Source organism: Cyprinodon tularosa, unplaced genomic scaffold, assembly GCF_016077235.1.
Source record: "Cyprinodon tularosa strain WSP-4 unplaced genomic scaffold, ASM1607723v1 ctg100, whole genome shotgun sequence".
In the NCBI taxonomy this organism is placed as follows: Eukaryota; Metazoa; Chordata; class Actinopteri; order Cyprinodontiformes; family Cyprinodontidae; genus Cyprinodon; species Cyprinodon tularosa.
Genome location: NW_024037783.1, coordinates 101852 through 113728, shown reverse-complemented (window position 1 = coordinate 113728; position 11877 = coordinate 101852). Strand labels below are relative to the sequence as shown.

The 11877-nt window shown below is 38.7% G+C and overlaps 1 protein-coding gene across 1 annotated transcript; it reads left to right on the top strand.

The window, feature by feature from the left end:
• The first annotated feature begins 589 nt into the window (after positions 1-589).
• Positions 590-2228, top strand: camk2n1a (calcium/calmodulin-dependent protein kinase II inhibitor 1a). Its single transcript, XM_038308477.1, has 2 exons — positions 590-1047; positions 1476-2228. Exons 1-2 carry the CDS (start codon positions 879-881, stop codon positions 1544-1546), a joined length of 240 nt encoding a protein of 79 aa, XP_038164405.1. The 5' UTR covers positions 590-878; the 3' UTR covers positions 1547-2228.
• Positions 2229-11877: the final 9649 nt, after the last annotated feature.

The following is an 11877-nucleotide window of genomic DNA, read 5'->3' as shown; positions in this document are numbered from 1 at the left end:
AGTAATAACAATGGAAAAGATGTTCGCCCAAAACTCAAATCTGAAAGAATTTTATCCATTATACATTTTATATAGAAAGCACAGATGTTTGAATATATTCGTCTATTTGTTAACAAAGGCAATGGGAAAGTATAATTTGTCTTTATTTAGAAAATATGGATGTTTTGCTTGTTAATTTTCCTGTTGGAACAGAGTAGATTGAACGTGAGGTTTTGGTGCTTATCTATTTTCGGCCACCCCTCAGTGTACATTGATTATTGCCTGGCCACCCTTATAAAATTTTCTCGCTACGCCTCTGCTCCAAGGGGACCTGGCAGAGGTCCCCATAAGTTAAATGTTCATTAAGGCCAGATTATGTAATGCACATCTGGCCGGCCCCTACCAACATGCACAGTTATGTCGGATGGAAGCTATTTTTTCTGATATTAGTGGTAAAATGCCCAGCAGGGCCTGATCTAACCGGAGCTATTCCACCAATAGTCTGATGGTGTCACTCTTGCTCCTCGATCACTCTTATTACCCAACTCTCCCCCCCACTGGCACGCGCACGCTCTCGCGCTTCAACCCCGGATGGATGACTTCACCGCTTCGCCTGGGTTTCCTTTATGATCCCGGGATCTCCCACATCCCTCGCCAGACATCAGCCAGCAGCACCACTGAACGCAGCTCCCTCCCTCCCTCTCTCTCTCCTTCACGCATAAACACCATCTCTGGCTGCAGCTGCACCGCATCCACAGACCTCCCCGCACCGGGCTCCAACCTAAGAGAAGAGAATAACGGCTGCAACTCGCACCAAAGGGGATCTACAGCAACTCTTCCGAGGAGGGAAGACTACTTTGTGTTGCCTTTTCTTCCTTTCCTGTTCTACCCTTGCCGCGATGTCCGAAGTGCTGCCATATAACGAGGGGAAAATGAGCGGCTACGGAGCGGACAGCGAGGTCAGCCAGATGTCCTTTAGCTGCGGACTGCAGGACTCAAATGCCTTCTTCGCTGCGTCGCAGGCGAAAAGACCCCCAAAGCTGGGACAGATCGGCAGAGCCAAGCACGGTAAACGATGCTCTACACTAAAATCCATCAAAACTTAAAAAAAAAAAGATGCAAAAAAACAATAGCATATAAATAAATTGAGCATATGTGTTAGTGCGTCTGGAATAATCCAGCCAAATCTATCAGTGCGCAATAGAGCTCTTTATTCTAGATGGCATTATGTTTAGATTCATAGACAGATTATCTCTGTGCAGGCAGGGACACACCCTGAGGGACTCTGTTAAACCCTAAGAATAAAAGGGCCATTAAAGATGCGCCTTTAACCACAATATGTGCCAGCATTTACTTTGGATAGCTCGCGCGTCTCTAATAGACACGGATAAAGGGGAAACAAAGCGTGTGGTGTGTTATTATTGTAATCTTTTCTTGACTCTAAAGCACTTTAATATAAACATCGTCATTTCTTTTTTTCTCCCTTATGTCAACAGTGGTCATCGAGGACGACCGAATAGACGAGGTCCTGAAGGGAATGACGGACAAGTCCTCACCCGGCGTGTAAAGCGTCTCCGATGGCCTTGCAGACTTTTTTAATTTTCGATCACCCGATTTGAAGCACTTGTCGGCTGTGCATGTTCGAGGATTGCAGGAGAGAGGGAGACAGATGAAAATTAAAAACATGGGCAGCTCTGAGCAAGAATGAGGATGATAAAAGGAGGAGAGTGGGGAAAAAGGAGGGTAATGGACAAGGCTTTGAGGGGGAAAAATAGACAGAGGTGAAGAAAGACTGGTGGACTCTAGAGGAAGGGGAATAAAGACCAAGTTTTATTGTGGGATTGCTGGCAATTCTTCATAAGAATCCCGATTTTAACTATGTTGAGATGGCTGCTGTGTATCTCAACCTCTGCTGACTTAAAATGATGGATTAACTTGTCATTTTTTCTTCACGATCATCTCTTTCAGTTGTTCTTTTCCAGAAATATATATATATCTATATATACATAAAGAAGCGCTGTAAACAACAAAAGACTGCAACTATAGAGGGCAAAACTAAATCCGGCCCTATTTCAGTAAGTTGTACAATAGGTAAAGCTATAAGCTCTTAAACGACCCCCCTCCCTGTTCCTTTCTCAGCCCTTTAGGCTTTGTTTTGTTGATCCAATCAGCCACGAATTTTAAGGGAGCTGTCCTTTCAGCACTGATCTAATGCATCCCCTGTTGCTGCTAATACTTTTACAGAAAAACAAAAATCAACCAAACTTTATAGAGTAAAAGGAGATTCATTGTATGTATAAAAGACATATTATCCGAGGATGGTGCAATGTTTATATCTTCTGTAGTGGAACCCCCCCCTTTCCTGTTTGTTTCAGTGTCTAAACAGCAGACAAACAGACCACTATGCTCATCCTGCAGTTACCCCTCAGTGGTGAATGGTGCAGGATGGCACCTCCATGTAGCTGATTTATTCCTGCACATATCTTTTTTTTCTCCTCCTCATTTTTATTTTATTTTATTTGTTTGTTATGCATTTCTTCAAATATCTACAGGGGCCTACAGAAATGTGGAGATTTCCTGTATATGATTTAAATATTAGCCATGAGAATCATGGGGTAAACACGGTTTGAGAATTTTATTTTCCAGTTCCTAGTGGAAGTAGCTTTTTATTTATTTTATTTTATTTTTTTGCCTCCATCTATTTTGCATGAAGAGTCCCATTCTGGTGCCAATGCAGGTGCCGCAACTTGTAACCCTGGCACGCTTCTTTTTAACAACAACAAAGAAGTCATATTTGTATTTTTATATCTAAATATTTGTTATTTGAATTATATGCTAGTCTATCGTCTTACGGTTCATCAACAAAGATATTTGTACTTCAGAGAGGGTTTGACTATAGGGACTGGGCCTCACACTGGTAAATCTCAGTTTAGTAGACTGGTCTTGTTCTATATCAAAGGTCAGGCTTTTTTTAAAGACTTACTGAATGTGTCTGGGTTTTTTGCACACATCAATGTTAAACTATTATTAAGAAGTCGTATACTGTGAGTTCAGCTTCGTTGATGAATTTGTTAGAAAAAATATGGCAGTTTTAGAGTATATTGCACTGTTTACGAGTATCCACAAATAACGCATTGTTATTTGACCTATTTTGAACATGACAATTTTTTTGTTTTGTTTGATTGATTTGTTTGACTTATTTTATTTATTTTGTACCATACTTTTCAACAAATGGTTGTGCATGAAACCTTAATATTTTCAAATATAAAAAAAAAAACATTGTTTTACGAAGCAAAAAAGCAACAAAAATGTCATGACATTCTAAGAATGAGTCATTGTATATTATGATGCCATTTTCACTGTATTTGGTGAATTAATAAATGGTGACAGAAAATGTTAATGTGATTCCTTGACGTGGCTTTTGTTCTGAGACATTCAGAGAGAAACAATGAGCCAGCACTTAGGAGAACTAGATCCGTTCTATGAATGAAACTGAAGGCAAAAAATAAAAGGTCACAATTTGTACCAAGTTAGCCACTGCAGGTAAATCTAGCCTTAGCCAGCCAGGGAGAGCTTGCATCATTGCCAGTTTGGGCCTCTGCAGCTTCTGGAATTATTAGCTATGGTCCTAATGATAGAAAACACAGATCCTTAATTAAAGAGACACAAATGAATCAGTGATCCAAGACTTGAGCTGTTAAACAGCTCTGTGCTGGCCTACACAAGTGAATCCATTAAATCACAAATCCCCAGTGAGCCACAACTAGGCACATAATCGCCCATAGGCATGTGCATGCTCACTTTACACAGCGGACTAATATATCAACTCTACAAGGTAAAGGCACATTTTAGGATCCTGAAAGTTATGTTTTAAATGTCATAATTTATCACAGGGTTAAGCTTATTGAATTTGTTCTATTTGCTATATCCTTCTACGGAACTGAATTTTTCTATCAGAAAAACACAGGGCCAGTGATGACTGAAATCATTCAGTTATTTGGACCAAGTGTGTCTACAGAAGACAGTCATCTGACTGCAGAAACAGTGTAGGTTTCTGGCTCAATATTATTTAATTTTTTCCTCTGGTAACTTAAGAAATACTCTGACCCAGGTGGAGAATCACTACCTTGACACAATGAAAGATCTGCAAATTCATCTTTTTAAAATTGTACAATGTATTAACCTCCTCTTCAGTGTATTTTAACTCTGAATTTAAGGGCATAAAACACAGAACATAAGCTGTAAAGAAAGGGAAACATGGGTCTCCTTGTTTTTCCCAAAACTAAACAGTGTGCCATAATTTGGTTGTATTTAGCCCTTCAACTCTAACATATACCATGCATAAAGTTTAAGACACAACAAGGTTATAAAAGAACGAGGTTTAAATATCTAATGGAGGACTGTTCAATGCACCATCCGGAGCTCTACCAACCTGCCAAGACCCACCTGTCCTCCTAAAATTGAAAAGTGATGCAAGAAGATAAATAATTAGAGATGTTCAAGAGATATTCAGGGTTACTCTGGAGCAGCTGCAAAAATGCAGAGCTCAGGTGAGAGAAGACCACTGTTATTTGTGGACTAAAAAATCTTGATGTAATGCAGCTTACCACAAAAGCAGGGTAATGTGGAAGAAGATGTTGTAGTTAGAAGAGAAGAGTAATTTTTTACTTTATTGCATGCAAAATGCTACACATAGTCAAAAAAGAAGCATAGTTCTTCACTCAGAAAACACTATTCCTGAAAGAAGGCTGCACAACATTGCAGACTGAAAGGCAGAGGTCCAATCGAAAGGTTTAGCTCAAAGCATACAGGTGCTGGTCATAAAATTAGAATATCATGAAAAAGTAGATTGATTTCAGTAATTCCATTTAAAAAGTGAAACTTGTATATTATATTCATACATTACATACAAACTCATATATTTCAGATGTTTATTTTGTTTAATTTTGATGATTACAAATGACAACAAATGAAAATCTCAAATTCATCATATCAGAAAATTAGAATATTGTGAAAAGGTTCAAAATTGATGGCCCCTGGTGCCACACTCTAATCAGCTAATTAACTCAAACCACCTGCAAAAGCCTTTAAATGGTCTTTCAGTCTAGTTCTATAGGCTACACAATCATGGGGAAGACTGCTGACTTGACAGTTGTCCAAAAGACGACCATCGACACCTTGCACAAGGAGGGCAAGACACAAAAGGTCATCGCTAAAGAGGCTGGCTGTTCACAGAGCTCAGTGTCCAAGCACATTAATAGAGAGGCGAAGGGAAGGAAAAGATGTGGTCGAAAAAAGTGTACAAGCAAGAGAGATAACCGCACCCTGGAGAGGATTGTGAAACAAAACCCATTCAAAAATGTGGGGGAGATTCACAAAGAGTGGACTGCAGCTGGAGTGAGTGCTTCAAGAACCACCACACACAGACGTATGAAAGACATGGGTTTCTGCTGTTGCATTCCTTGTGTCAAGCCACTCTTGAACCACAGACAGCGTCAGAAGCGTCTTGCCTGGGCTAAAGAGAAACAGGACTGGACTGCTGGTGAGTGGTCCAAAGTCATGTTCTCTGATGAAAGTAAATTTTGCATTTCCTTTGGAAATCAAGGTCCCAGAGTCTGGAGGAAAAGAAGAGAGGCACTTCATCCACGTTGCTTGAAGTCCAGTGTAAAGTTTCCACAGTCAGTGATGGTTTGGGGTGCCATGTCATCTGCTGGTGTTGGTCCATTGTGTTTTCTGAGGTCCAGGGTCAACGCAGCCACATACCAGGAAGTTTTAGAGCACTTCATGCTTCCTGCAGCTGACCAACTTTTTGAAGATGCAGATTTCATTTTCCAACAGGACTTGGCACCTGCACACAGTGCCAAAGCTACCAGTACCTGGTTGAAGGACCATGGTATCCCTGTTCTTAATTGGCCAGCAAACTCTCCTGACCTTAACCCCATAGAAAATCTATGGGGTATTGTGAAGAAGAAGATGCAATACACCAGACCCAACAATTCAGAAGAGCTAAAAGCCACTATTAGAGCAACCTGGGCTATCATAACACCTGAGCAGTGCCACAGACTGATCGACTCCATGCCACGCCGCATTGCTGCAGTAATACAGGCCAAAGGAGGCCCAACTAAATACTGAGTGCTGTACATGCTCATACTTTTCATGTTCATACTTTTCAGTTGGCCAACATTTCTATAAATCCTTTGTTTTTATTGGTCTTCAGTAATATTCTAATTTTCTGATATGATGAATTTGAGATTTTCATTTGTTGTCATTTGTAATCATCAAAATTAAACAAAATAAACATCTGAAATATATGAGTTTGTATGTAATGTATGAATATAATATACAAGTTTCACTTTTTAAATGGAATTACTGAAATCAATCTACTTTTTCATGATATTCTAATTTTATGACCAGCACCTGTATTCATGTGATAGCATGCCCCAGTCAAAGCCCAGACCTAAATCCAATTGAAAAATCTATGGCAAAAACCTGAAAATGTAAGTGCACAGATAATCCAAAACCACCCAACCAGGCTTGATTAATTTTGCAAAGAAAATGATCAGCATAAACTATCAGCATCTAGATATGCAAGACTTGAAGGTACTCTGAAAACATACTACTGTGAGGGGGTTCTTCAACACTTTTCAAAAGAATTTGGAGACATTCTAAAATAAAACCTGTCTACATTTCCTTCTATTTTGAAATGATACACTCATTCATGTTGTTGTATCACATGAAACCCATTAAAAACATGAACAGACTAAAGGTTGTAATGTCAAGATACTTTTTGAAGGTAAAGTAGGAAGTTATATCTGATGGGATAAGAAGCAAAAAATAAATACTGTACTACAGCCTTTGATAGCAGTATCAAGGAGGAAATTAGGTCAGCTGGTAGCACCCCTCTCCCACCTGTAGGACACAAACATGACTGATAACCACTCAGCAGTAATGACTTCCATGCAGCCGCACCATAATGTTCCTTGAAACAGGCTGGTTAGATTAACTGTTATTGGTTTAAAATAGCATCTTCAATTCCAGGACACATCCATAAACAGTTGCATGTACTGACAACAGCACATGCACAGCTATCTGTACGCTGTTCCCACTTGCGCTTTGAAGGACATAAACAAAGCATCACCAGTGTAACGCTTCCATTCCCATCAGCAGGATTATTGACTTCTCTGATAACACCAGCACTGCGCTGAATGAACAAATAGTGCTATTGATCATGTTGTTGTGGATGCTGGGGATGAACTGCTTGTATGCGTGTGTCTGTTTGGTGCCATGAACAATTACTCTTTAGCAGTAATGGGTAGCCTCTGCAGACCGGAACCGGACTGACATATTTGGGCAGATATTGGATTGTGCTACAGTAGCTCAGCTTCAAGCGGCTCTTCCTGTCATATGAGTGTCTGTTTGTTTATAGATAATTTTTACTGCAATTTATATTAGCTGACAAATATCTATTTAACAAATCAGTCAGTCTCGACTCATAAAGACTCAATAGATCCACATATTGAATTTCCTACAGGATATTAGGATGGACCATATCCATCCACAATCTGACTCAGTCTTTAACATTTGAATGAGAATTTATAACTTATATCTTAACAGTTTATATCATCACACAACCTGACAACAAAAGTATGCTTACATAATTATCCCATTGTCACACACTGACTGAGACAGAACATGTGCAAATTTAGTACATAAACAAAGCCAACCAAAAAGGGATTGGGTGAAAGACAGTCTGTGAGTTCAGAAGGAAACAAAGTAGAATATCTAAGGATGTAAAGGTCTATTTGAGTTTCACCTTTGCTCATGTTAGTTTGCTGAAAATCTGCAAGGTTGCTAGGCTGAAAAGATTAAACAAAAGCTCTTAAAAAAAAGAGCGCTGCTGTGCATTTTTACAATACTTAGGACCATATGGTTGTACCAAGAGACTGCTGTAAAACTGTGAGGCCATGAACACACAAGTCAGGAAAAAATATGAATGGAAAATAAAAGAGGAGCACTTCATTCCAGTGCAAAAAACATTTATGGTGTTTGAAAAAGGGTTATAGTAGTATGAGTGTCGAGGCATTGTGTTGTAGCACTGCAGTCAGGAATTCATTCATCTCTTTCTAATCATTTAGCAGAAGCTATTTCTACAAAATGGGTCTAAAGGAAGTAATACTGACACAATCTTATCTACTTAGATAAGTGTCTTGAATGTTTTTATGCTTTGTTCTATAACAACCAAAAACAAGATTTCATGTGATGGATCAACACAAACTGGGGCATAACTATAAAGTTCAAGGAAAAGATAGTTTTAAATAAAACACAAAACTACAGGAAAGACAAAACTAACGCATTGCAACTAATGCATTTTTAGTTAAAAACTATAACCATATACAGCTGCATGTCTTTTGACTACGTGTGCTATTTCATACTAGAAACTTATACCCCTGGGGAGTACATTTCAGGTTTTAATACTTTTGCATTGTTTAGATGAAGCCTTTTAGGGAGCCCTGCATTTACCTCCAGTATTAGGTTAATGCTTATTTAGAAAGCTGAAAAGGGACCATGTTTGGGAGCCAAATTCTTAAAGGGAAATATGGGTAAAACCAGAGTAGACTACTGTATAACGCATAAAGCAACATTTCTAGGATATATAGACCTATCCAAACAATATATTCCCTTAATTTCATTTTTAAAAGTGTTTCTCATATCTGCTCTGCTTCCATTACATTTATGTGGTGGCTATATTTTTTGTCTAATCAGATTTCAGCTTCTGTATGTTGCTATGTCCATCAAATCTGCACATGGCCTTAAGAACCAGCAGTGTTGGCTGATGTTCCCTAAAAATATTAGTGAGGAATATTTTCTTCAACCAATCAGATTTCAGATTTGAATCAGCATTTTCTGTCATTTCATTTGTCAGTTAGAGCAAAATGTTTACAGCCAATAAGCTAGCAACAATCTGCACTTGAAGGTCACTCATGTTAAAAGTTTTTCTGGCCCATATGGCTGATTTTAAATAGAGATACTAATACCTTTTGCACAAAGACAGAAGGATGGATTTTAACTTAGATAATCAGCATCTCTGGTGGGTGCGATATATATTATTTTCATGTTTTATTCTCTATTGTATCTGGTAATTAGATGCATATTGAATCTTAACGGCTACTCATGAGGTAAATGTGGTGAGGCTGCGGTTATAGAGTAGAGGTTTGCTGTTGTCTCAACTGGCCTTCTAGCGTAATTGATCTCTGTACTCACCTTCACACTAATCTGCACTGCCGGCCACTGGTGAATACAAATGGTTACTGTATAGATCTTTAGTTTGAAAAAGAAAACCATGAATTGCTCCCACCATTCACTTCAGAATTATTACTGCTTTGGTTTTCTCTGATGCATGATTTCCCACAAAGTAAACGAAGTTTTAAAATAATAAGACTGAACAAAACAGAGCTTTATAATTTTAGGAACTTAATTGAAAATGTTATAATGCCATTAATTGAATATTTATGAGGTTTGTAAACTTGTATTACTCCACACACTGCAATTTGTGGTTCATACCTCTTTCATGGAGAGTGTGTATATTTTGTCTACATTTTAAAATCCCCCTAGCAAACTTTACAGTAGATGATAGAAATACTCACAATGTTCCAGTGTTGTACTTGTGACAGCCAAAAGGTTCTTTGCATAATTAGAATCTAAGAATAATTATTATTTTGTAAATAATCTACACTAACTTTAGTCCTGTTTCTCTGACTAGCTGGATGTGCTCTTTTCATTCTCGTACATGGGAGCTGGCTCAGAGTTCGTCTGCCTGGCTGTGTTTCCATGATATGCGCCGCCTTTTACCGTTGCTTTTTGTATCTCTGCTTCTGTCTCCCTGAACCCCAGTCGGCCTCGGCAGATGGCCGCTCACACTGAGCCTGGTTCTGCTGGAGGTTTCTTCCTGTTAAAAGGGAGTTTTTCCTCTCCACTGTCACTACAAGCATGCTTAGTGTGAGGGATTGCACTAAGTATGAGGGATTGCCAGTCGATGCAATCAACTGGTTTTCCTTAGATAGAAAACTTTGAATTAATTTGACTGTATGATCTGGTGAACTGTAATGCGCCTTGAGATGCCATATGTTGTGAAATGGCGCTATATAAATAAACTGAATAGAATTTAATTAAACTGATTGTCCTTGTGGATTAAAAAACATTTTAAGAGTTTATTGCATGTATTGCATTTCTTTCTGTTAGTTTTCCAGCACCAACAATGTTTTTTTTTTGTATAACACTAAATGTGTTCCTTCAAGTTTTCTAACAAAATATGCCAAAGAAAAAAATGCATGCACTCTTTTAAATTCTAATGAATGATCATAATCTGGCAGATTTTCTGGATGTGAGGCTCACAGTGGGTTCAACTCCAATATGCTATGTGCCAAATTAACAGCTTTGTAACCAGCTCTGTAACCACAGGCTGATAGTTTGGTAAGAAGTGTGATGAAGATGCAGGACACACAGGGTTCGAAACAGGTCAATCCAAAACCACAGCATGAACCGGCCAATACTGTATAAAAGTCACTGTAACCTCTGGTGTCATCGCACTACGCCAAAAAAAAGAAGCACTTTCCATCCATCCTGGACACCCATTAATATTTCTCCTCTTGTTACATAAGTTTGCTATTCAATACGCTGTATTATGCCATTGTGCTGCCTCGGGAGTCATTGGCAGATAAACCCTGCTGTCATTTCCCACATTGAATGTGGTGTAATAATAATTTGTGTACCCTCTCTGTACTGCTAAAAAGCAAAAAGTCAAAGGAATATTTTATTTATATATTTAAAGAAGTTTTTTTTTTACATCTAGATTTACTAGTACCTATTGAGAACTTTTGAAAATATACAACTGTTTTGATTAGGATGGCAATCTATGTTTCAACCAGGCCTTCTGCAACAACCCTTGATAAACAAGTGAGTAGATATTTTGATGAAAGTCAGCAGTTAAATGTCTATGATTAGAAGATTTTACTAGTCCTGACCTGCCCTGTGCAGTGATTGCAGGGTGGAGCCTAAAGATCACGGCCCTTAATCACTAAATCCGAATACTTGAAAACACTAAGGACAGATAAGCCACAGTGGAAGTTTAGCAAGATTCAATACACTATCCAGAGTAATAATTCTAACCTGGATAGTGTTCTTACCGTTGACCCACAAAAGGTGAAAGGATAGCAGCTACAGTGCCTTGGGAAAGTATTCATGAAGTGGAACAACACTATTGGATATTTTAAACTGATAAAAATAAAAAAAAAACTGGAAAATTGGGTGTGAAAAATGGTTCAGCCCCCTTTGGATAATACTTTATAGCACCACGTTTTGCTGCGATTACACCTGCAAGTTGCTTGGATTATGTTTCTACATCGCTAGACAGAAATTTGGAGAGCGTTTGTGGACTGCAGTTTTGAGTTCTACCCACTGATGGATTCAGGCCTGGACTTTGACTTTGCCATTCTAACCTGGATATGTTAAATTGTGAATCATTCCATGGAAGATTTTCCTTTATGTTTTCAATGTTGGAAGATTCATCTCCATTACAGTCTCAGCTCGACTCAAAAAAGGTTTTCTTCCCATCAATTTTATCCATCTTCCCTATCCCCGCTGAAGAAAAGCAGAGCCAAACTATGATGCTGCCACCACCATTTCTGACAGTGGGGATGTGTGTTCAGGGTGAAGAGATGTGTTGCTTTTACACTAAACAAGTGCAAGTACAAGTTTGGTTTCCCTAGAGCACCTTCTTCCACATGTTTGCTGTGTTTCCCACGGCTCCTGGCAACCTTTAAACAAGATTTTTTATGGATATCTTGGAGAAATTGCTTTCTTCTATAAAGGCCAGATTTGTTTAGTATAAGTCTGATTGTT

Coding starts and splice junctions, on each gene's coding strand:
- camk2n1a (XM_038308477.1), top strand. CDS start 879: ATGTCCGAAGTGCTGCCATATAACGAGGGGAAAATGAGCGGCTACGGA. Junction 1,048..1,475: donor GATCGGCAGAGCCAAGCACG/GTAAACGATGCT, acceptor TTATGTCAACAG/TGGTCATCGAGGACGACCGA.